The 27,160-nt window shown below is 33.4% G+C and overlaps 1 protein-coding gene across 1 annotated transcript; it reads right to left on the reverse strand.

Moving 5' to 3' along the window:
* Positions 1 to 19,135: 19,135 nt before the first annotated feature.
* Positions 19,136 to 26,297, reverse strand: LOC108343258 (probable galacturonosyltransferase 15). The gene is made up of 6 exons (XM_017581430.2): positions 25,742 to 26,297; positions 24,235 to 24,278; positions 22,363 to 22,506; positions 20,807 to 21,382; positions 20,399 to 20,701; positions 19,136 to 19,767 (listed from the first exon to the last, which is right to left on the reverse strand). Exons 1-6 carry the CDS (start codon positions 25,968 to 25,970, stop codon positions 19,477 to 19,479), a joined length of 1,587 nt encoding a protein of 528 aa, XP_017436919.1. The 5' UTR covers positions 25,971 to 26,297; the 3' UTR covers positions 19,136 to 19,476.
* Positions 26,298 to 27,160: the final 863 nt, after the last annotated feature.

Here is a 27,160-nt window from a genome sequence, read left to right on the forward strand (position 1 = left end):
TGCATTTGAAACCAACAATCTCGTTTTATTTAAGTCTTAATTAATTGAGTTATCACACAATTGTTTAGTGCCGAGAGTGTTCAGGGATACAATACTTGGTCTTACCATTTTATATTACTTGTGCGATTCGGTACACTTACCGATCCATCAACAAGTTTTTGGTTTCGTTTCTGGAGATCAAAAATATTGTTAACACCCAAAAACAAGTAGATTTTTGTTTCCCATAGACATGTAGAAACCAAATGAATAATGGAAAAGCATGAGATAGTGAAACTCTAAAAGTAAAAGAGGAAGCTCCCGCCTCTAGATCCGCCTTCAGAGAGTAGAAGAATGTGTTGTTCTGTATCTCCAGCCAGAGATACCAAACCTAGGACGCCTAGGTCCTTTAAATAGAACAGAAGTAGAACAAAAACAAAGCCCAAGCCTAAGTTGCCGGCGCTCAAGCGCCCCACTTAGGACGCTGGGGCGGCGAGCGATGGTCTTCCACGCTCAAGCCTCGCAGAGGTCGCCTAAGCTTTCAACATCCGGCGCCCGGGCGGTGAGCGACACTTCCTGCGCTTAAGCCTTCCAGAGTACGCCCAAGCCTTTTTCATCCGGCGCTCAAGCGCCCCAAAAACGGGCGCCCGGGCTGTAAGCGGCACGTCCTGCGCTTAAGCTGAAAGAGGGCGCCCAAGCCTCAAGCTTCTTTCTTTCTGGACCTTTCCCTGTTGCATTCGACTAAGTCTGTTACTGTTTTGAAATTATGTTAATGCTTGATATAACTGTCTAATAGTCATATTTTTAAATATGTTGACCAAACATTAAATGTCATTCAACTACATTACTTGCGAATTCAATTAATTCTTTGACTGCTGCTAACTGGTATAACATAATTGTTATATTCGACTGCATTAGTAGCTTAGTTGATTAAAATGCGTCAGAGATGTGTTATACTATAAATTGACGCGAATATGATTTCTGTAAGAACTTTTGTGAATCTAACAGTTTTTGTGATATTTTTCAGGAAATGCTATCTTGTAGAAAGAGGAAAAGAGCTCCAAGAATCAAGAAGTGACTGTGGTGATAATCTCTTTGTGATTTCTTGAAGAGCAAGTTTGTTGTGTATTCAAAAGGCTGATCAATTTTGCACATTTGGGTGTAACTGCGAGATCAGAGTCTACAGTCTTGTGAAGATTGGATTAAGGTTCCCTGTTGTGACTACAAGAAGAAGAGCGTGCGATGTTCTTGACTTTGAGAGGTGTCTCAAAGGGTTTAGACAGCAGGAGAGGGGATTCTTGTTGTTGGTGTAGTTATTGTACTGCCTATATTTGATTAGAGGGTTAAAGAGGTGTTTTATATTTTTGACGTGAGGTCTCTATAAAAGCCTTGTTGTAAAAACCTTGATCATTATAATGCATTTGCTTCCCGTGGTTGGAAGGACACTAGATGTAGGCAGGTTGACCGAACTAGTATAAAAAGTAGTGTTTGAATTTTTTGATCCCTACTCTTTTACTTTTAATTTACTTTACTTTGTACTTAGTCGATTAAGTTTCTGCTGCATTAGAAAGTCTTTTACCTTGCGTTTCAAGAAATATTTAGAGGCATCACTGATAACGGTTGAAAATACTGTTATGTGTGATGTGATTTTGATACTAAATGCACCCTTTTCTACTTATAAACGTGCTTGAAATCATGTTTTTCAATTAAGTTGTGTGAATAAGAGAGTTAAAGTTGAACTTGATGATTTTATGACTAAATTCCCTTGTTTTGGCAGGAAATGAGATAATATGGAAGCAGAGCTGAAGCGCCAAGGAGATGGAGCTCAGAAAGAGCTGAAAAAGCACCAGAAAGTAGGAAGGTCTGAAGCTTGAGCGCCCTTTTCGGAGCCCTCAGTGCCAAAGCCTACCGCACAACTCCTGGTTGCCCTTTTTGGGGGCGTTGAGCGCCAATTTCCTAAAGAACCACGCCTGCTTGCCCTCCAAGTGAAGCTGAGCACCAGGTTTACTATCACAACACGCCTGGGCGCCCTTTCTGGGTGCGGAGCACCACTTTTCCTAAAGCACACTTGCTTGCCCTCTAAGTGAAGCTGAGCGTCAGTTTTGGTATCGCAGCATGCCCGGGCGCCCTAAGTAGGGCGTTGAGCACCAGCGAGATGGGCCTGGGCTTCGTTTCTGTCTTGATTCCACTCTATTTAAAGGACCCAAACGCCCTACATTTTGTATCTTTGGCAGAGGAGGCACAACAACACACTCTTTCACTCTTTGAAGGAAAATTTGGATGCGGGAGCTTCCATCTTCAACTTTTAGGGTTTTTCTACCTCATTCTTCTCCATTATACATCTAGTTCCACCATGATAATGGGGAACTAACTTCTATTTGTTGTTGGGAGATGATGTAACCTTGTAAACTCTCATGTATTTTAATTGATTCTTAATAATTTATGCTTCTTTCATTAACTGTTACGGTAATTCTTTTGTGATCAATGCTCGCTTTGTTTAAATCATTCATAGCGTGATGTATGAATTGCATGAGTGTCAGGAGGTTCCTTACAATTCAGGTTCTTGTAGAATTATTCCCAAAAGAAGTATTTCTCAAGGATGAGGGTATAAGTCTTGGTCGTCTTAAGCTCCCGATGTTCATAATTAATTATTAGGAATGCTAGGAATTGTATGAACTAGTAATTAAGGATAGGCTTTCTTCACCGAGGGATCGGGTTTTGAGTAATTTAGTGAGTGATGTTGACTTTAATGAAAGAAGAAGAATTCTTATATATATGAAAGTAAACTTGGTGAAATCTAACTCCAACAACATATTCATCTCATAACCTAAATCTCATTCGTTCATCGCTGTGTTGCTCTTCAATTGATCAAAACTGCATTTATATTTAGTTTTCCGTATTTGCATTCTAAACCAATGATTTTGTTCTTTTTAAGTCTTAATTAATCGAGTTATCACACGACTGTCTAGTGCCGAGAGTCTCTTAGGACACGATACTTGGTCTTACCATTTTATATTACTTGTACGATTCGGTACACTTGCCGAAGTCTCAACAATCACCTTTTGTGAAAAAGATTTTAAAAGACTTTATTTTTACGTTTCACCAATTCACCCCCTTCCCCCTCCCTCTTGGTGTGAGAAAATGAGTCATTCTATTTTAACACAACCCTACTAAGATGGTCAACTACTAAATTATGTGCCCTACTTCTATCCTGAATAGGAGTCAACTTGTCCTTCTCATTCTTGACAATTGTGATTTCATATTTCTTGGGAACCACATGTATAAGGCTCACCCAAATGCTGTCAGAACTGGGGTATATAATACTTGTTTGTAGCAACTTGGTGTCCTCTTTCTTTACAACCTCCATTAGTTGAGGATTCAGTCTTCTTTGAGGTTGTCTCATTGGTTTAGCATCCACCTCCAAAAGTATTCTATGCATGCAAAAAGAAGGGCTAATACCAGGAACATCTGCTAAAGTCCAGCTTATTGCTTTCTTGTGATCTCTGATAACTTGTAATAGTTGTTTTTCTTGCTCATCTGTAAGTAGTGCAAATACAATAACAGGGAGTTTCCCATCCTTCTCAAGATAAGCATATTTCAAATGAGATGGTAAGGGTTTCAACTCCAAAATGGGTGGTTGTACCACAGATGGAAACATTTTACTGCCTAAGGTAATCTCAGTCACCTCAACATCACACTTGGACGCCACAGAGGTATCATCTCTTGACATTGCGTCCTCAATATCACCTACTTTACGATTTTCTTTGTCATCCAAAATTAGGCACGACATATTTGAAAAATAAAAAACCAAAGATGGAGAAAAAGTTCAAAAAATATCTAAGAAACTAAAAGAAAAATTGTTTACAGCATCACTTAAGAAATCAATACAAAACAGAGAATGTTCTTCAATTGGGTGCTTCATGGCTTCCAATACGTTAAAATGCACCTTCTTGTCTCCTATCTCCATGGTCAGTGTCCATGCATGCACAACTATCTTGGTTCGTGCTGACATCATGAAAGGTCTTCCCAAGATAATAGTTGTTGGACTGATTCCTTCATCATCCTTCATATCCAAAATATAGAAATCTACAGGAAAAGTTAACTTGTCTACTCGAACAAGCACGTCCTCAAGCACACCTGCAGGGTTAACGATGCTACGGTTGACCAGTTAAATAACCACATCAGTAGTTTTAAGAGGATCCAAAGATAGAGAAGTAAACACTGATAAAGGCATTACATTTATGGAAGCCCCTAAATCTAACATGGCATTGTCAAAAATTGAATTTCCAATAACACAAGGAACAAAAAACATACCTGGATCCTTGTCTTTTTGCGGTATTTCAATATTCTTATTAATCAAGCTTGACACATTTCTTCCCAAATTCACAACCTCATTATCCCTAAAACGCCTTCTATTTGTGCAAAGTTCTTTAAAAAACTTGGTGTATTTAGGGATTTGCTTAACAACATCTAGCCAGGGAATGTTGATCTCCACCTTTTTGAAAGTATTTAAAATCTCTTGCTCTAATTCCTCCATTTTTTGTGTTTATCGGCTGCAACCGATTTGGATATGGAGGAGGTGGAGAATAAGATGAAGAAGAATTTTTAGAAGAAGAGTTAGAGGATACTAACCTGGGTTTATTAGTGGTAGTCTCAGGTGATAGTTCGCTTGGTCCTCCATTGTCATCAATATGTGTGTCTTCTTTCTCCTTATCTTCATCTTCTTGGGTTCCCTTAGAGCCTTGTAATTGCTTACCCGTATTTAAAGTAATAGCACTTACATTTCGCGGGTTGATCACTCTTTGTGCAAGCATTTTATTTGATTCCTTGGCCTTTAACTTATCCACCCTTTGGGTCAACTCTACAATTGATTTCTTGATTTCTGAATTTTTCTCAAGTATTGTCTTCATGAAATCTTGCAGTGACATTTCAGGTTGAGATTGCTGCCTTTGTTGAGGTGGAACACAAAGTTGTATGTTCTGCTGATACCTATTGGAGGATGAGTCATGATTATTCTGGTATGGTCTATTTCCTCCAAACATGTTTGCAGCAAAAGCTTGAGAAGGATTTTCGACAGTAGTTTCCACCAATCTAGGACATTCATCAGTGTAGTGATCAGTGGAAATGCAAATTCCACATTTCTTAGCAATTTGTGGAGTTGAAGTTTTAAACAAGCTTGCAATCTCATCGAGTTTGCTCTCTAGCTTATTGAAATTTTCATCTATCTTTTTTCCATCAACTGCACCATTTTCTATTTCATGCACTCCCTTCAACAAAGTCACTGAATTTTCTCTTGTTCCATATGATAACTATTGAAAATATCGTTATCTTTGATATAATTTTGATACTAAATGTACCCTTTTCTGCTTAGAAACTTTCTTGGAATCGTGTTTTTCTGTTAAGTTGTGTGAATAAGACAGTTGAGGTTGAATTTAATGAATTTATGACTAAAACCCCTTGTTTTAGAAGGAAATGAGATAATACGGAAAGTAGAGATGAAGTGCCAAGGAGATGGAGCTCAGAAAGCCCTGGAAAAGCACCAGAAGGGAGGAATGCTCGAAGCTTGAGCGCCTTTTATAGTGGCTTAAGCGTAGAAGAGTATCGCTCACCGCCCCGGCGCCCCTTTTGGACGCTTAAGCGTCAGAAGCATGAAGCTTAGGCGCCCTTTTGGAGGCTTACGCGCAGAAGAGAGTCGCTCACCGCCCGGGCACCCCTTTTTGGGCGCTTGAGCGTTAGAAGCACGAAGCTTGGGCGCCCCTTTTGGAGGCTTAAGCGTAGGGAACCATTGCTCACCGCCTGGGTGCCCTAAGTGGGACGCTTGAGCACTAGTGACACGGGCCTGTGCCTTGTTTTTGTTCTTTTTTCGCTCTATTTAAAGAACCTAGATGTCCTAGGTTTTGTATCTTTGGCTTGAGAAGCACAACAACACACTATTTCACCCTCTGGAGGCGGATTTGGATGCGGGAGCTTCCATCTTCTACTTTTAGGGTTTTTCTATCTCATTCTTCTCCATTGTTCATCTAGTTTCACCATGTTTATGGTGAACTAAACTCTATTTGTTTTTAGGGGATGATGTAACCTTGTGAACTCTCATGTATTTGAATTGATTCTTAATAACATATGCTTTTTCATTAATTGTTAGAGTAATTCATCTATGATTATTACATGCTTTATTTAACTCATTCATAGCATGATGTATGAATTGCATGAGTGTTGGGAGGTTCCTTACAATTCAGGTTCTTGTTGAATTACTCTAAAGAGTAATATTTCTTAGGGATGAGGGTATCAGTCTTGGTCGTCTTAATGCTCTTGATCTTCACATTTATTACTAGGAATGTTGGGAATTGCATGAACTAATGATCGAAGACAGGTTTATTTCACCGAGGGATCGGGTTTAAGTTATTTAGTGAGTAACGTTAACATTAATGCATAAAGAAGAATTCTCACATACATGAGAGGGAACTTGGTGAAATCTAATCCCAACAACATACTCATTTCATATTAGAAACAACATTCGTTCATCACTGTGTTATTCTGCTATTGATCAAACTACATTCATATTTAATACTCTATCTTTGCATCTGAAACCAATGATCTCATTTTCTTTAAGTCTTAATTAATCGAGTTATCAAACAATTGTCTAGTGTCGAGAGTCCTTTGGGATACGATACATGGTCTTACCATTTTATATTACGTGTGCGATTCGGTACACTTGTCGATTCATCAACAAGTTTTTGGCGTCGTTGTTGGGGACTCACAATTTAAACTATTCTATTTGTGTGATTTTTGATTAATTTTGACTTTATTTTTATTTTTATCTTATTTTTAATTTGTGTTTTGTGTCGTTTGTTTTTATGCTAATAGTGTTTTCTAGGGTTTTGTGTCTAGTTTATGCAGGATACAGTCAGGACTAGGAGCAACAAAAGTTCAGAACCTCTTCTTGAAGGACTTGAGACTAGTAGAAGGCCAAGAAGAAATAGATTATCTAGAGAACCTTCTCTGGAGGAAATTTCACAAGCCTCACAATCTGATCAGGAAAGCATGGACAACAATGGTGGTAGGCATACTTTGGCAGATTATGCAACAACTGTTGGCCCTCACCATTTTAACAGCATTGCAAAGCTGAGGATCAATGCCACAAGTATGGAGATGAAGCCTACATTGATCCATCTAGTGAAGAGCAATCAATTTAATGGACTTTTACATGAAAGTCCATATGAGCATCTAACCACTTTTAATGAGATCTGCAATATTGTGAAGCTGAATGGAGTGCCAGATGATGATATTAGATTGAGCTTGTTTCCTTTCTCAATGAGAGGTAATGCTAAACCGTGGTTGAACTCTTTTCCTGAAAATAGCTTGATTGAGTGGGAAGATATGGTTGCAAATTTCTTGAACAAATACTTCTCACAGTCAAAGATCAACAAAAGGAAGCAGAAAATCTCTTCTTTCAGGCAAGGCATGGAGGAGACATTAGGGCAAGCATGGGATAGATACAAGAGCTTGCTGAGAAAGACACCTACTCATGGTTTTGATGAAGCAACGATATTCATTCTTTTCCTTGGAGGTCTTGGCTCACAAACTAAGTTGGTGTTGGATGCCTCAGCTGGAGGCAATATCAAATGCAAGACTCTAGAGGAAGCCTATGAAGAGAGGAAAATTGAAGTTGAGAGAAAAGAAAAAGAAAAGATTGTAAAAGAAGAGAGAAAAGAAAAAAGAAGAGGTTGAGAGAAAAAAAGAAAAAATTGAGAAAAATCTTCATCACCTTGAGGAGTGTTCCAAAAAAGAAAAAGATATGCAATTAGGGTGCTTTGAAGAAATGTTCAGAAAATTGGGGATTAGAATTCCTGTGACTAAGGCATTGCAACAAATTCCTGAATATGCTAAGTTTTTTAAGAAACTCCTCAATAGAAAGAAATATCTAGAGGAGCAAACAATTGAGGTACAGGGAGAGTGCAGTGTGATCTTGCAAAAGGAACTTCCTCCTAAGGTTAAAGATCCAGGACGTTTCACCATTTCTTGCACTATCATGAGCCATAAAATAAGGAAAGCCCTAATTGATTTAGGGTCCAGTATCAATTTGATGCCCTTATCAGTTCTTGAAAAGATTGGTGGTCTTGAAGTCAAGCCTGCAAGGATGACTCTGTTTATTGCGGATGGATCCACCAAAAAGCCCTATGGTGTGGTGGAAGATGTGATTGTTCAAACTGACAACCTCATATTCCTAGTGGACTTTGTAGTAATGAAGATGGAGGAAGATTTGGAGATCCCTATAATTCTGGGAAGGCCATTCATGAAAACGACCAAGGTGATCATCAATGTCGATGATGGAACTATAGCACTTAAAGACTAAGAAGAAGAGGTGATTTTCAATGTCTTCAATGTTGAGCAGCAAATCCAGGTGAAGAAGACTAGTTTCAAAGCTGCATGTGGAGATGCACCAGAGACTAGTACTAAAGCTGCCAAGCCAGGCAAGAAAGGTAAAAAGTGTTTTCTGTCACTGGTAAAGGAAGAAGAAAAAGACAACAAAGGAAAAAGTGTTCATCAAGACTCGCTGGAGAAACATGAAGAACATAGACCAGGCATCCTAGTGAGATTCAACAAAAAGATGTGGGTTATGAAAGAACTCAGACCTAATTGACTAATAGAGATTGAATCTCCAATTTCCAGGACAATAAAAAAGGTGAACAGGACGCTACTGAAGATCAGTTGGTGTGGAGAAGGAAAAGATAACACCAAGATCAAAGATGTGACATGAGCTTATATGGTCAAGCTAGTGATGTTAAAGAAGTGCTTACTAGGAGGCAACCTAGCTTTCTAAACCTTTCTTTTTATTCAATTGTTTTGTTATTGTACTTTGCTTGAATGAACCACATTGCTTTGGTTCAACTATGCTTTGTTTTGTGATAAGTATTGCTTTGTGATGCTCTAGTGTATTGATTGATGATGAGATGATGCATGATGTACTAATATACAGGTGATGGCTCACAGTGCATGAAACAAGTGCTTGAGGTAAAATTTGTTTGAGATATTGAGCAGGTTGTTTTTCTGAATTTTAGGACTTGAGAGTTTACCTGTGTAAGTTTTGGGCTTTAGAGTTTTTGTGAATAATTGCTATTACTTTGGAAGCATGAATGATTTTGCCCAAATTTTTTGTGATTGAACTACTTGCTTGCAGGTTTCATATGATCAAGGTTATCTTTTGTTATCCCTTATTCTTTTAGCCTTCACATGATTTTTTCCACTAAAAAGAAAACAATTTGTTTACCCTTTGAACCTTGAGCCTTATGCATGTTTTGAAAACCCTTTCTGAAATTTTTTACCTTGAGTTAAGTTGAGAACATTTGTGAGGTATTGATAAAGGTTCAAGTTTGGGGTTGCTGGAAAGATTGAGAAAGGAAAAGAAAAAGCATTGAGCTAAGCAGTGAGTACAGGAAAAGCAAAAGCAAAAGAAAAAGAAAGATGAAAAGAAAAGAAAAGAAAAGCTCAATGCAAGGGAAAGCTGGGAAAAAGAAAGAGAGTTTGTGCTTGAATGATAAAATCATAAATATCTCTCTTAACTCAAGGATTTTGCTTACCAGAAAAACCAATTTCCTTTTTAGCCCAGCCAAGTTACAAGCCATGAAAAACCCTTGTGATGAGAACTTGTTTGTGAGTATGTTTGAGTGTGGTTAAATGAAAGGAAAAGTTAATTTGTATGATATTGTGATAGCAGAGTGAAAAAGACACCAACACCTCATTATACACCTTTGAGTTGAGTGATACACTTTTGAGTGCTTGAGTGATACAATTTTGAGTGCTTGAGTGAAACATTTTCCCTGATGAGGAATACTTTTTTGAATTTCTGATTACATCTTTGCTTGGTTGATTGATCATTCTTAAGGATAGCATCTGTTGAATTATATGAGCATCACATTGATTTTGATTGAATTAAGGCATTTGCACATCTTGACTGACATCTGTATGCTGAGTTGATAAAAGTGATCTCTTGTCTTGGAAGAAATTTTTTTTGAAAAATGTTGAGTCATTGTAGTGATTGAAAAGCTGAGTTACATTCTATTTTGCTTGAGGTCAAGTAAAGTTCTAAGTTTGAAGTTGTGATAACGGTTGAAAATATTGTTATCTGTGATATAATTTTGACACTAAATGCACCCTTTTCTGCTTAGAAACTTCCTTGGAATCATGTTTTTCTATTAAGTTGTGTGAATAAGAGAGTTGAGGTTGAATTTAATGAATTTATGACTAAAACCCCTTGTTTTGGCAGGAAATGAGATAATACGGAAAGCAGAGATGAAGTGCTAAGGAGATTGAGCTCAGAAAGGCTTGGAAAAGCACCAAAAGGGAGGAATGCTCGAAGCTTGGGCGCCATTATAGACGCTTAAGCGCAGAAGAGTATCGCTCACCGCCCGGGTGCCCCTTTTGGATGCTTGAGCGCCCTTTTGGAGGCTTAAGCGCAGAAGAGAGCCGCTCACCGCCCAGGCGCCCCTTTTTGGGCACTTAAGCATCAGAAGCACGAAGCTTGGGCACCTCTTTTGGAGGCTTAAGCGCAGGGAACCCACGCTCACCGCTTGGGCACCCTAAGTGGGGCGCTTGAGCGCTAGTGACACGAGCCTGGGCCTTGTTTCTGTTCTGTTTTCGCTCTATTTAAAGGACTCAAACGTCCTAGGTTTTGTATCTTTGGCTTGAGGAGCACAGCAGCACACTCTTTCACCCTCTAGAGGTGGATTTGGATGTGGGAGCTTCCATCTTCTACTTTTAGGGTTTTTGTATCTAATTCTTTTCCATTATTCATCTAGTTTCACCATGTCTATGGTGAACTAAACTCTATTTGTTTTTAGGGGATGATGTAACCTTGTGAACTCTCATGTATTTGAATTGATTCTTAATAACATATACTTTTTCATTAATTGTTAGAGTCATTCATCTATGATTATTACATGCTTTGTTTAACTAATTCATAGCATGATGTATGAATTGCATGAGTGTTGGGAGGTTCCTTACAATTCAGGTTCTTGTTGAATTACTCCCAAGAGTAATATCTCTTAGGGATGAGGGTATGAGTCTTGGTCATCTTAAAGCTCTTGATCTTCACATTTAATTACTAGGAATGCTAGGAATTGCATGAACTAGTGATTGAGGACATGCTTATTTCACTGAGAGATCAGGTTTAAGTGATTTAGTGAGTGACGTTAACATTAATGCACAAAGAAGAATTCTTACATACATGAGAGGGAACTTGGTGAAATCTAATCCCAACAACATACTCATCTCATATTAAAAACAACATTCGTTCATCATTGTGTTATTCTACTATTGATCAAACTACATTCATATTTAATTTTATGTCTTTGCATCTGAAACCAATGATCTCGTTTTCTTTAAGTCTTAATTAATCGAGTTATCACACAATTGTCTAGTGCCGAGAGTCCTTTGGGATACGATACTTGGTCTTACCATTTTATATTACTTGTGTGATTCAGTACACTTGCCGATTCATCAACACCATACTATTGATTGTCTACTGCCTTCCGTTCTATTAGATATATACCATCCTTTGGTGACCTATCTAAGAAAGATCCTCCACTTGTAGCATCTGCCCATGATCTATCTGTTGGACTTAAGCCTTCATAAAAGCTTAAAATGAAATCTTCCATTTGGAGTTGAGGGCATGAAGCACATAATTTCTTGAATCTTTCCCAATATTCACTAAGATTTTCTCTATCTCTCTGTCTTATATCTTGAATTTCTCTACAAATGGCAGATAATCTGGATGCAGGAAAATATTTTTCAAGAAAGAGTCTTTCAATAGTTTCCCAATTTGTAATTCTTGTAGAGAGATAATACGACCAATCTTGAGCTGCTCCTTGAAGAGTAAAAGGAAAAGCTCTCATTTTAAGGCTCTCTATTGTGATCATGAGAGATCTAAAGTTTTCACACAACATGTGGAATTGTCTCAAGTGCTTATGTGGATTCTCCCTTGATAACCCATTGAACTTTGGTAAGGAATTTAATAGGTCAGGTCTCAACTCTCACTCCTCATTAGGGTATTCAATGTTACTTCAGATAACTGTATTGTGGGAGTTGACTAGTTGTGTGATAGTTCTTTGTGCCATTATGTTTGGGTTAGGATCATGTAAAGGATTAGATGGTATATTTGTGATTGGAGATAATGAAGGTGGTATGACTTCAAATGTAGGGAGTGTTCCCTTAATAGAACACCCAAATTTCAAACTTCTCCGCAGCTTACGCAAATTCCTTTCAACTTCCGGGTTAATTTGATAAAATTCTCCTAGATTAGCTCGGGTCATGCACTATGCAGTCTGCTTGAAGTTGATTCTCTGTTCTTGACTTCTCTTTTTTTTTTCTTTGTTCTTGCTTTAGAGAAATATTTCAAGTAAGATATAAGAGAGACTTTGTTTAGGTCCACTCCTAGGAAAGAGAGGTGCGTCACAATGGACAACTTAAATACCAAGTCTTTCCTAGCTAGAGTATATTCAAACTAGCCTCAAATACTTCTCAAGAGAAATTCTTAATTAAAACAAGAACAAAGATTTTGCTTAAAATAAGAATAACTAAAGGCTACAAAATAACAAAAACTAAATTAAATGTATATGCGTTAAATAAAAAAACAAATAAAGATAAAAATAAAAATAACAATCAAAATATTCAAAATACTAACCGTATTCCTCGGCAACGGCGCCAAATTTGATAGGTTATCGTTGAAGCTATCAAATTAATACTACTTTTCAAGGCAACTTCAGTATTGCCAAGTAGTATTCAAGAAAGTAGATATGGTTAAAGTAACCTTGAGTCGTCTCCCAATGAATACGAAATTGCTTTTCAATATTTGACTCTTATGAATGTTATGCAATGCTCAAGAATAAAAGTGATGTTTAGAGAATGTATGAAGAACAAATAAGAAACTTAGAAACAATTATGATGAAATAGGCTAATTCCACTATTTTCCCAAGATAGATTCATCATCGGTTATCCACAGATCATTGTTCAATTCATTATTGTTCAAGTTTAAAATTAATTAAAGTACATTCTTAATTAATTTGAGGGCAATCATGCAGTTAACCAAAGTAGATTCTCAATCAAATGCAAGACCTTTCTAGATTATTCACAGTGAACTCAACCAAAGTACATTCTTAATCAAATTCTATTGTGTTTAATCATGTCTATTTTTAAATCTCATAACCAAATTAAAAGCTAATTAATCAAAGTAAATTCTTAATTAATTATAGTTGAAATTATTACCACCAATCAAAATACATTCTCAACTAGTAGCAATCATATGAAAGTTCCTAAATTTAATCAAAGTAGATTCTCAACCAAACCTAGAAACCCTTGAACTCATATGATTAATATGCATGTAGATTCAAACACCTTATGATGCAAAAATCATTGCTTTTAATATGATTGAGAGATGAAAGACATAGAAAGAGAGCAACTCAAATCAATAATCAAAAGAAACAATTGCATTAATTCAACTCAACCTCAGAATCCATAATGAAATTATAGTGGAATAGCCCTAGAAGTTTAGCCCTCCGTGAATGGAGTGAAACACATGATGAAATAAAAGTGAGAGGAGTGGTGGATGCTTACTTCTAGTGGTGGATGCTTGCTTCCAGTGGAGGAGTGTGAGAATGAATGAGTTATCTTTTATGCCTCCCCTAGGTCTCTTTATATAGGCTTGATTGAGCTTGGACTCTGAATCTTCTATTGATAAGATCTTTTATCTTATATCTAATATCTTCTAAATATTCAACAGATTTAATTGGTTTTTGAGAATATTTGATAATATCTTTTCTAGATTCAAAAGGATTTTGAAAATATTATCTTTTGATATTGTTTAACCGATTTTCTCCAAATTATCTTTTAAAATATCAAATAAAATATTTGAAGATATATTTTCTTCAAATTATCTTTTAAAATATCTAATCGATTTGAACTAGCCCAAAATTACAATTCAACCCTTTTTATTTTATTCAAAATTGCACAGAAGTCCAAAAATTTTCTCTAATTGCACTTTAGCATTTTCTTTCTTTCAAAATTGCAATTCAAACTTTAATATCAGATGCATCAACAAACATTAGGCTCTCCAAAATAATTTATGCAACTAAAATCACATTTTAAGCCTCTTTAATTCCCAAACCCAATAAAGCTAATCATGCAAAATCTTATTCAAATAAATCATTTAAGCACAATTATTCCACTAAAATTTTGAAATTAAATCGAAAATGTGGGCATAAATATGCACTCATCACCCATGCATACATAAACTCTTACCCAATAATAACCACAGATAATTACAATCATATACACATGCATCAAAAGGAGGATTATCAATCAAGATAATCAAGAACACATATAGCATATAACAAGAATCAAACAAAGGTAAGCTTCCCTATGCCTTGGCCAATTATCTAACTTCAAAAACTACCACAAACCCTTCATTGCATAAGGTTTTTTGTAGCTCTTCCTCCTTTCTCCTAGAAAACGTATATGTTCTCCTTTTCTTTCTAATTTTTGTTTTTGATTTTAGGGTAGCAATATGCAGACCCCTTTTTACTTTTCTCCTTTTTATCTTCTTCTATTCTATCTTTATCTTTTTAACTAAAAATAAAATCTTTCACTTTATCTTAAAAACCACTAAGATTTCCTCTCTTATTCTCTCTTAACTACTTTTTAAAATATCACCAACCATTAAATCTTTTTAAAATCCACCTAATATTTTAATTTCAGATTTAATTTTATTCTTTTACTTTCTACACCCCCTTATATTAATTTCTACACCAATTAATAAAGGTAAAAGACTATTTTTCCCTCGGGCCCAAAAATACAAATTAAAACATCTCTCTAGAATTGAACCCACACACATTCAATCCTAAACCACCCTTTTATCAACAAGCCAACACATCATAGTGGTAATATCACACACACACACAAATCATCAAATTAATAACATACAAATCATGTGTTTCATATTAATAATAACATCTAATAATTAACATAATTATGTTTTAACTAAGATATACACTCAAAACATTTTTAGACATATCAACTCTAAAAAGAAACATAATCAAGTCTTAACAAAACTTTATTTCTAAGACCTCTATTGTTTCGAGTCTTACATTAGATAGAGGAGGATATGAGGAAGTCATATCCACATCTATTATCTGGTTCGTCTAAATTTTCAAAGTCGAAAATTTTAGTTGTTAGGGAGAATGTAAGAACCCATAAACGTATTTTTACAACTGGTAGTGTAGCTTAATTAGTGAGACTCGAATATTTTAATGTTAAAAGTTCAAAGTATAAATAGAAGTTTTATAAGACGAGTTTCATTATTTTAAGTCACACTATCTCTCTTAAAACAGTTCCTCTAGAGGTCGTTATTTCATTAGATATTGATATAATGAAAAGTGAGAATTATGGTACGTTTCTAGTCTAAAATTAGGGTTTTTGACAAATGGAATTCTGAAGGTGTTGGTCTAGGAAAGAACTTGATATGTAAATTTTGTTATGGTGGAAATTAAGACTTGTAGCCATGTAGTTTACAAAATTCTGATTTGTAGTGTGTTTAATCTACTGTCATATATATTTATATATGTAAATGGGTACAAAGCAATGAAATTGGTTAAAAAATGGGTTTTGAAAGGTGAAACTCTAAAGAAATCAATGTAGAAGTAAATTTGGTGTTTAGAGTCTGTATTAAGATCATTTGAGACTTGTTTAGCATCTTAGTACATTAAAATTTTGACTTGTAACTTGTAAAATATGATATCTTGAGTTTTAAAGTGTGGTTGATATGGTGCATCCCATATCTGGCCAAATAAGCAAAATGATATTCAATTTTGGATATAAATATGTTTTTGAATCAATTCTAGTGTCAAGGATATCATTTTGGTTACTTGGATATGTATTGGGGGTAACCAAATTAAAAAAAATTATGTAGCTGTAAAAAATTGATAGGAATAATCGATTATCAAACTTGATAATCAATTATTTCATTCATAATTATATCTTTGCTGAAAAACTTTCTAGAATAATCGATTATCACATATGATAATTGATTATTGTAGTAGGTATTTTGATGATAATCGATTATCAGACCTGATAATCGATTATTTCAGTAAGTATTGTTGTAATTACTTAGAACTCTTTAGAATAATTGATTATCAGGTCTGATAATCGATTCTCCCATAAGAAAATTGATATTTTTGGTTTGTGAATATTTTTATCTTTATATTTAAGGTGGGTGAATATGATGGTATTCATGATGCTTCATGAAATATAATTTGAATTTTAATGTGCATGGTAGTTGTCCAAACTTGATACAGAGGTTATGATGACATGTATAGTTTTGATACATATGAATGCTTTATGGATGGTAAGTATGGATTAAGTATGATGTGAAAGGACTATATATATATATATATATATATATATATATATATATATATATGGTAAGTATATCTCCTTGTAACGTAGGACTATATATATATATATATATGGCTATTATATGCTATTTTGGATAGTTGTAATGAAGGTTTATATATCTTTTCTTAAATCAACTACTACATCCTTTTAAAAATATAATATATCCTATAATAGTTCAAATGAAAATTTGGATATTACAGTGATAACACAATACACGCCAATTTGATATCAAATAGAAAACCATGGCTAATTTTTTTTCTTTTATGTTTATTTTTAAAATTCTTAAACTTCTTATCTCAAACGAGATTTCAGTTTATTGGAAAAATTTTTAGATAGTACATTAAACACAATTGTACTGAAATTGTAAGAGAAATTAAATAAATTGAAGAGATGTAGTATACGTGGTGGTAAATAGATCTCCACTCTTAGTGTGCATGAAAGGTGGGATATTTAATGTTTTTTGGAATTTGTTGAATGAAATTTCTCTCAACATTTAAGACTAACAAAATGAAAATAAATTTCTATTTTGGTTATTTTTGATTTGTGGTGTTGATTATCCATACCTTTGGTTCTCATTATTTTGTTCGGATCACAAACCAAAAGTCCACTCTTGTAATTGTCATCAACTTATCGTAATAAATCTCCTTTAACTAATAATTTAGAAAGGTATAATTGGTTTCTTAAGTTCACACATTTAAATATCTAATACTTGAGTAAAATTTATTTAACAACTGCAAATAGCACAGTGTATCTGGTGGCTTCTAATGCCTGAACCTTGTTCTTTCACATCATATATGAGAAAGTTGGAACATTGGGAGCTAACAAAGGCCGCACAATTTAGACAATATCTTGTATATATTTATTACTTTTATTATAATTTAGTTTCATTTTGATAACTTATAAGAATAAATCAAAATAAAATTTTCATGTTTGTTGCATTGTAATATTGAAAGATATAAAGGAGTTTTAATTATAGATCTATTGGGACATAAGTTACAATTTATTATATTACAAAATTATAATAAATTAATGGGTTCTTTTGAAAAAAAAATATGTAGAAAAACACATTAAAAGATATGAATTCAACTTAAAGAAATTAACAACTTTTTTAATTAAAAACTTTAAAACAATAAATTTACAAATCTTTTATAATTATTCAACTTTTCATTTTTGAACATGAAACTTAATTTTACTTAGATTTATATTTAGATTTCAACCATAAAAATTATTAAATACGATGAGAACAATTTTGTGATAGCATTTTTAACTATAAAACTCTAAAAATTCTATGAATTTTTTTTATTTTAACTTGGCATGAAATTGAAGAGAAAAAGTTGAAAACAACTGGCATCCTAGGAAATTGATCCCAATGTTCCTGGAAGAGGCAAGAGAAACAAAGGATCACATTCACATGTGAGACAACCTATGCTGTCGGTAGTACAGTGTGAGTGGGCCCCTTTGGGGATATTTTTTTCTTCCTTCATTAATTTCACTCAACCATTGCCAATAAGCAATCAAGACGAGAGTCAGACATGTCAAAATTCTTGTTTCCATTCTAAGTTCAAAGCATTCAGCATATGACTTCACATGGTCTGTTTGAAACAAGTTTGAAAAATTTATAAAGAATAAAACCATCCATACCATCTTCAAGCTATTACTTTCTTTAGTATTTCCCAGAGTAATGAAACTGCTTAAAAATCTCTGAAGTATTATTGAATGTTTGTTACTTTAAGTCTCTGAGTAAATGTATTTTAATGAAGTTTAGGTACCACCAACTTGAAGAATTTTTTAATAATTAAGGGGCTGTCTAATTTAATTTCATATATTCTCAAAGAACTTTAACATGTTTTGTTTTACTTTAATAACAATTTAAAAAAGTGAATAATAATTGAAGAATGAAAGTGATTATTATTCAACTCACAAAATGTGCTCCCATACAGATAGGTTTGAATGTAGCTGTCTCAAGTTCTTGACTTCTTGTAACAAAGACCAAATTTAGCACATAGAGTTACCTGATCATATTATTTGTCTAGGTTGGAATCAGGAGGAAATTGTAGCCCCATTTTTGAGAGGTTCACACCACCCCAATAACTCTAGCTTTTGTAATTTTTAGAAGTGATTGAATCAATAAATTGTGTGCCAACAATCAAAACTTTTGGTTACATAATATTCTTCAGCCAAATCATTTATTGTGATCAACTGCACAAGGGTAGATATCAGGGACCACATAAAATGCCAGAATAACTACATAGTCAAACAACAAAAGAGACAACAAAGAAACTGTCCTTAGTGAGCCAACCATGGACCAAAAAATAATGAACAGTATGAGTTCTTTTTTCTTTTTTTTTTTATTTGTTCAAATGAGTTTCATTGAGCACTGCCTTTGATTTTTACATCAGCTACTACTGGTTTCTGAATTTTGACTGTTGTGTAATGAGCTCCATGTTCATAAAATAAGAGAATAAGACAAACTCCTTCTGAGTACTTCTAGAAGAAAAAATATACATAAAACAGATAAAAAGCTAAAATTAAACTGTGCACAAATTGATTTATAAAAATTCACATAACTTTTCTAAACTTTTAGGTTATGCATAAATTATTATAAGTGCTCATGAAAAAGCTTATTCAGAAAAACTCTAACAAGTTGTGGTGATGTAAGGCAATTCAAAACCTAATTTGACTGCTCTTAGAATAAGTATTTAAAAGACCAAAGGAGTGAATTGTTGGGACCAAGACTAAAGAAGCATCTAAACGTTCAAAACATACAAACAATTTCTCCACTTAAAAAAGTAATTTTGATAAAGAAATTTACAGTATTGTCAGGCACCTAGATCAATGATGCTATAACTTAACCACAGATACTGCTTCAAGTAGGGTGTAGCATGGTAACTTCATCTATTTACTATATTTATATGGACAAGGCGTGGCGTAACTGGTATCAAACTGTGCAGAGCGTATGAGTCAGAGACTGAAAGCAGAGCCTTCTTCCCTCTGAAACCCATACGGTATCACTGGTTCAATCTCAATAAATATTGGAGGTGAAAAAACTTTGTTTCTTCACGCTGTAATTCTACATCTCCTAATAAACTTATTAGAGATATTTACGTGTCTACTCCACAAACTTCGAACCTCCGGGAAGCCAATTTCAAGCCATGGTTTTGCAGGGCCACTGAAATGAATAATAGGCGCAGCTTCCAATTTTTCTTTGCTAATTTCCGCTGATTGATGGCGATAACCTAAATCAGACACTAGCATTGATGAATTTATAGGATGCACTTGACCATCAAATGCAATCAAGGCAGGTGGAAGCACTCCTGGATTCCACATTGTCGTCCCAGACTCGAGGTTCTGTGAGATCAGATAAATATAGATGTTTATTGGTATGATCACTTTACTGAAGCATAAAATTGTTCATAAACATTTACAAGAGATGAGAATAAGAAATTAATTGAGTTTTTCTCATAAGCTAATATCAACCCTATGTTTAAACTTCGGAAAAAGTTAAATGAGAGTTTCTGTAAAGGAAATGCATAAGTTGATTTTAGCTTTATGAGAGAAGCTCGATTAATCTTACCTTCTTATTTTATTTTCTTACATGTGCTTGCTTACGAAGAAGTTTATATAAATAGGACCTAATTACACCATGCATTCTTTTTGTTGATTGCGCTATGTAAAGTGCAGAATTATCTCTACTGTATGGCTTCAAAGGATAAACCAGTTCTAACTTATAAGTGATGCTAGACATGCTTGCAGAATGTAATGCAGTACTTAAGACCAAATAAATATTGCTTAACATAATACAAATAATAAACATTTATGAACATCTCAAATCACTCATGTTCAATATTTGATGAAAAAAAATGAAAATTTAAGCCGTGTCTTGTTAGTTCAATATTGATGCATGTGAAAACTTAACAAAATGCATTGAATAGAATAATGTACAGGCTTCATTAAGCACATTATGTCAACGGAAACTTACAAGTTTCAACCATTGACGGTAAGTCTCCGTTATGTTTGTTCTTCTCCAAGCTTCAAGATCAAATATATTCATGCCATAGAGCCATGCACACTGATCACCGTGGAATTTTGATGATACTTGAGGATGTGAAAAGTTCAAGTAGTTCATGTATTTATTTCCAGGGCAGCAGCTGTCTCCACACCATGACTTGAATACAGAACCGATGACTTTTCCATTAAGATCTAGTTCCCATAAAGAAGAAATGTCATGTTGGATTACAACATCGTCATCCAAGAAAACTATCCTTTTGAGATCTGGAAACAGCTGTTGTGGTCCACAAAAATCAGATGATGAAACAATCATCGCCAAGCATTTAGACTTTTTATCACTTATTACTCAATCAGAGGGCTACCAAAAATAATTAATTACCTCAGGCGTATACATGCGGAGTTGATTCATCAAGGATAGCCTGCTGGGCCTTAAAGCCTCCAAATATGTGCTATGTTCTTGAGTATATTGGAGGTCCTTTCCCTTGTTATAGTATTGCTTCCAAATGAAGTGATTAGTTTCCAGCATCTCTTTAACACCAGCATTCACTTCTTCGGACCAGTCGTATTGGTGCAGTCCCCTAACTTCCACAACTGCTGATTTAACAGAATTGGTGGCAAACCAAGCATGCATGGGGGCATAAGTTTTTTTGTCAGTAACAATGTGAAAAACTAGTTTTTCAGGGTTGATTGAACTTTTATAAGCAGAGGTTACGACAACAGATGCAGCAAGGACATTGTCAGTGAGAAGACCTATGTGGTGAAAGGTGGGATCAACAAGGCGAGATACAAATTCAGGAGGGGGTAGACGAGACCTGGCCATAGCATTTACAGCGTATTCTTCAGCCAACTTTAGACAAAGACAATGTAGACTTTTGGGAACACCATGAGAAGCTAGATGCCAATATACTGACTCCTGCTGTCTTGCTAGTTGCACCTTGCGTTCCAATTGTGATAGCTGAACATGAACAGAAGAAATTGCATATTTTTTTAGAGGATTAAAACTTAACAATTTCTTTTCCTGAATTGAATATTTTGTAGCTGACTAGAGCCTATGCTTAATTGGAAAACCATTCAATGATGCAACCCATGTACAACGAGACTTGGACTATGATGTTACCTTCACCCACATTCCTCCTTATTTTAGAATCCATCAAGTTAAAAGAATGCAAGTATCATGATACCCGAAGAAGCCCTCCAACTAAAGGTCGTTTTTCGAAAGCCTCCAGCAATTCAAAACTCAAGACAACTCAACTTTCAAAACTTTCCACGAACGTAGTGTAAAATTATCTCCCTGTCCAAGTGGAGAAATCCCCTGATAAAGAGGTAATAATTTGCATGGTTTTATAAGTTGAAGATGAGTTAATTGTGTTTTGAACCACATGAGTCTCCGAAATTGACCTGTAGCTGAACGTGATTTCTTGCATCTTAGCCTACATTTTATCTTGGCCACTTTTAGACACTTTCAGCAACTGCCATAGATATATAAAATTAAAAATGGAATACGAATAATCAATCCTTTAAGAAACAATTCAATGCAGTAAATTTCAGGTTATGTTAACTTTTTTATTCATTGTTCCTGGTTCATAGACCATGTTCTACAATTGGAGTTTATATGCCACACAAAGTCCAGTTGTGCAAGTTGTATCAATTTCCTTTCTTTTTGTTGTCTTTTGTTTAATTTTGGAAGTGTCTGTCTTTTGGTGCACGCCTATAGTGTGTTACTATGTTTAAAAGCTATTTGCATTGGCTTCTCGTGATTTTCACACCTAAAATGTGCAAGTCAGGACAGACATTTACTATATAATGGCTCATGATTGTAAATCAATATCAGAATGAAATAAAAAAGGGATCACGAGGAAAACGAAAGACAAGATCATCATCTTATATAATATTAATAACTACAAAAAAAAAAAGGCAGTACAAAATTTTATATACCACGGATTTGGTCTTGAAGGCAAAAGCCTTAAGATCTTGGTTTGAAGTCATCTCTTTCACAAGTTCATTGAATGACCCTGCTCCCTCTTTAACATTACCATCATTTGCCTCTACTAGGGCTCTTGTCAGCTCATCTCTGAGTTCCTTCAAGGACATGCAGTACCATAGTAAAAAACAGATCACAAATTATCATATTCTCTTTTCTAGAAGTTTGAAAGGGTGGTCACAATCTCTAGTCGAGACCGCGTTGACTATTACAGGATAGCAACAAACCAATGTTACCAGGAAATAATACTAGTTTAAAAATTGTTTGCTTTAAATATAAATTAATTTTAATTACAAATCGTGTGTTCCAATAAAAAAAAATAATGCTTTCTCAACCAGTTAGTTTGATGATTCAATAAAAGAACATAGACCATAAAGACCTTGGAAACAGTGAAAAAAGTTCTGAACATAGCAACTAGCAAAAATAAAAAGGTAGAAGTGGAAGAAATCATTGCTCTACAAGTGGCTGGTCATGCTCATTGCCCCCACATATATCAGGAATGCAACTTGTCAAAGTACGACAATGAACTACCAAACAATTTTAGTAATAAAACGTAAAAATTTTATGTCTAAAAACATGTTTACTTATGGAACTGTTTAAATAATATATAATAGATGTATTTTGTATATCATAAACTGACTTGAATTTTAATTAAGTTGTAGATGTAAGAAAGTCAATTAAACTGTTTAAATAATATATAATACATGACTAATCCAATCCAAGAAATAACAAATAACAAAAGACTGAGGGGTTAACCCAAAAAATGATAAATTTAGAATTGGTTTTTATTGATAACTATATATCTATTCTTCAGCTTTTACTGTCTTTTTCCGAACTCATCTGACAAACGATGTCAACCACATGTGGTGGAGATTTTAAAAGTTGAAATATAAAGATTAAAGGATCATGGCAAGTGAATGAAAAGGAAACAACAAAGTATCTCATGCAGCATAATGTATGGATATGATCCATTCTGAGGTTGTCTAATATTGTCAAAACAACATAAGATAGGGGGGATTTTGTGTCTTAGTTGGTGACAGATAGACAAACCCCCCTTAAATTTATACTTCTTTATGGAATGATTCATGGCACCCCATATAGTTTAATAAAATCTCATGTTTTAAGATCAGTGATAAATCTCATATCCACCAACTCCTCTTAATTGCATAATTTTTAGGTTTTATTTTGTTTTTAAATATTGGATTTGTCTCCCAATCTAAATGCTGACAAACTATAATTGTTAAATGATTATTATTCAAACTTTACAAGAGGATAACAATACTTTAGGTTTATCAAAATTAGATAAATTATATAATAGACTGACCTTGATCTTGTTTATTTGTTAATATGTAGACGTTCTTTACTAGTTGCACTTTTTTAATATATAAATTAATTATTCATGCATCACCTTTTTAAGATCGGATCCGCCTGTAGCCACTATATTTGAAAATAGTATTTGACTTTTTTTCTTAGCCAAAAAAGGTTTGATTTATAGAAAAACATCATTTTGACGAATTTGAAGATGAGAAACCTTGACAATGCACTAGGTGAAATGATAAAAAGTATAGTACACCTAAAAGCTGTAATTGGACTCTGTCCTTGTCAAAACATGTGTACATGATTTTACTTTTGATAATATAAAAATCCTAATTTCAATAAATTTATTTTTTCAATAAACTTGATTTAATTGTGGAGGCAAGAGATCAAGTAAATAATAGAATTGGCTATTTACATTTTAGGGGAAGATGGTTGAAGGAAGGAAGATATTAAAAAGGAGTTAAACTAGAAAGAATACAAAAGGGTAATTTGGTAAATGAGATACTTACTACTGACGTGTCAACCCCACTGAAAAACCTCCACCCAGCACATTCTGCAACAATCATTTTCATCCATATACTGTCATTATCTACATAATAAATGAATTTATCTTCTTTTTTTTCTGTAATAACTATAATTTTCAAAAAATTTGTTATTAGAAATTTGAATAACCATCATTTCTGAAAATGAAAATCAGAAAATAATTTCTTCAAAATAAACTGCATGTCTTGAATAAGCTTTCAAAAGAAAATTTTCAACTTTTCAGAAAATATTGTTTCAAAATAAACCCGTATCTAAAATAGTATGAAAGGATATATTTGTCGATCTCAGAAAATCAAATTACAAATACAATGCATTTAAAATTATTTTAAAATTAATTTTATTTACTTAGTTTGAAAAGATACTTACATTATCCTACAACATTATCCATTTTTTATATTTCGAGTTTTAAATCATGCTTCATCAAAAATGCATATTCACACAAAAAAATAAAATTATACTTTTAATAGTTATTGTTAAATTTAAATAAAAATTAAAACTGGAACATTGTTTAATGATCGAAAACTATAAACTAATTAAACAGTTCTTTCATTATATTTATATCGTATTGTTGAACTTAAAAAAAAATAACAATGGAGTAAAAGTAAAATTTAAATAAATTTAAAAATACTATAACCTTGTTCTTAGACTCAATTTAACTACTATCCCCTTATTTAAATTAACCATTCAGAGAAAATTATAAAATTTAATTAAATAAAACTAGCATTATGATTTTCAGAGTAATAATAATAGGCAATTTTTAGAGAATTAATATTTTTTCATTTTTCTATAATTTTAATATACTTAATAAAAATTATACTGTAAATTGATTAAAAATATTATAAAATTATTTTTAAAACAATTATTATAAATCAAATAATTATTATAGACGTAAATAACTTCCAATACAAAAAAAAAATCAATTATTTATCTTCTAAACTCGAAAAGAAATCCAAAAAACTTATGCAGTTACTATAGAGTATATTAATTAAAGGCCTTAGCTTTCATGCTCCATTAGAGAGAAAAAAAACCCATTACTTATATAAATTTTAAATAATTAAAGTATAAACCAGTAATTTTTCGTAAATCAGTGCATATATAAATTAAAAGACTTGCTATATCTTCTCTCTGAAATCATAAAGATTTGCATAATTTTTTTAAAATAATTACAATAAAAGCCAGTAATTCTTTTTTAAAAATTGTGATTGGACAAAGAATGCCCGTACATGTTAATAATTAAATTGTTTCTAAAATGATAAACTTATTAATTAAATTATTTTTAAAATGATAAACTTATTAATTAAATTATTTTTAAAATGATAAACTTTGTTTAGGAAAAGCAATTATTTCTTGAAATGAAATAATTAAAAAATGGATATGTTCTTTCACAAAGTGTACAAAAAGTAACCAAAGTAAGTAACTGAACTGAGTTGTAAGCAAAGGAAAAAAAAGTGAAAAGGCAAGGAAATAGATTACCAAACGAGGAACACACGGCAGCAGATTCCAGCATCAAGATCGCGATCCTCACAAACAGAAACGGCAGCACGATCCCAAGCACCACCACCACCGGAAACACTGTTCGAGCCGAAATCCGGCGACCGGAGCCAGCGACGGTCCCTGCCGTTGTAGTCTTCGCCGATCCTTTTCCGTCCTCGTTAGATATTGTCACTCTCCTTATTCCCTTTGTCGATATGTAGAACTTCATCTCTGCACTTCCATGAATCAATCCAATTCCTCTCTATCTCTCGTTGATCCCCGATTCACACAAGATCTGAAGCTTCATTACTTCACTCCAAGAGAGAGAGTTTTCCTGTTCGTCCTTGGTGAAGTGTTTGAGAGAGAGAAATTCATTTGTAGAGTAGGAAAAGGTGTTCACGGGTTTGGAATTTTCTCTTTTTCTTTTCCTTTTGGATTTTTTTCGACAATTTTTCTAAAAAAAATGAAAATTTAATTTCTTTTAATTTTTGTAATAATAAAGAAAAACATGTTTGTTTTTGGAGAGAGAATCTCGAACCCGCGTTTGATGCCGCGGAAATTATTAGATTGTAATAAACACTTTGAGTGCTTATAAAAGAGGTGAATGTGTAGTTAGTGTTTTGTAATTGGTTTTTGGGGCTATTTACGATTTTGACATTACCTCGTTATTTTGCCGACACCTACTTTGACGTGGCACAGATGGGACACCAATGTGTAATTGTGTGATCTCTTCAGCTGTGGAGCATCTTGAGTTTTTCTAGGCAATTTAGAATTTTTTTACAAAGAATTAATTTAAAATTATTTTTTAAGATTGAAGATTTTTTTATATAAGTATATATACAATTTTAAATAACTTATATTTATAGTTAAATGATATTTTTGTATTGATAGAAAGTCTCTTAAAAAATATTATTGAATATATTTAAGTTAATTATGAAAAAAATACATAGTTTCTCTTTATTAAATAAATTTTGTAATATTATTTTCAAAATAGATTTTAATTTTGGTTAATTTATAATTCTCTATTCACAATTTTAGTTTTTTTAATATTTTAACTCTAGTATTTTAGAAACTCGGTAACTTTTTTTTTTCATTTTCATTTTTCACTATTGTGCAATTTTATTTCTGGCCTTTTTGTTAAATTGAACTTTAATTAGACCTCAAAAAATTATTTTATAGTATTTTCAATAAATTAAAATATAAAAAATTGTAAAATTAGGAATTCAATCAAAATTTAAAAGTTGAATAATAAGAATAAAATTAGGATAAACAATAGAAAAGTAATCCGTAGATGAAATTAAAAAATTATTAAATTTTAATTTAGTTTATTTTTCATAATCTATAATAATATATAAACAATTGTCTTTAATAACCTAGAAAATAAAGTATTAGAGTAAATCGATGTATTAAAATAATGAG

The sequence above is a fragment of the Vigna angularis genome, chromosome 6, assembly GCF_016808095.1.
Source record: "Vigna angularis cultivar LongXiaoDou No.4 chromosome 6, ASM1680809v1, whole genome shotgun sequence".
Taxonomy (NCBI): Eukaryota; Viridiplantae; Streptophyta; class Magnoliopsida; order Fabales; family Fabaceae; genus Vigna; species Vigna angularis.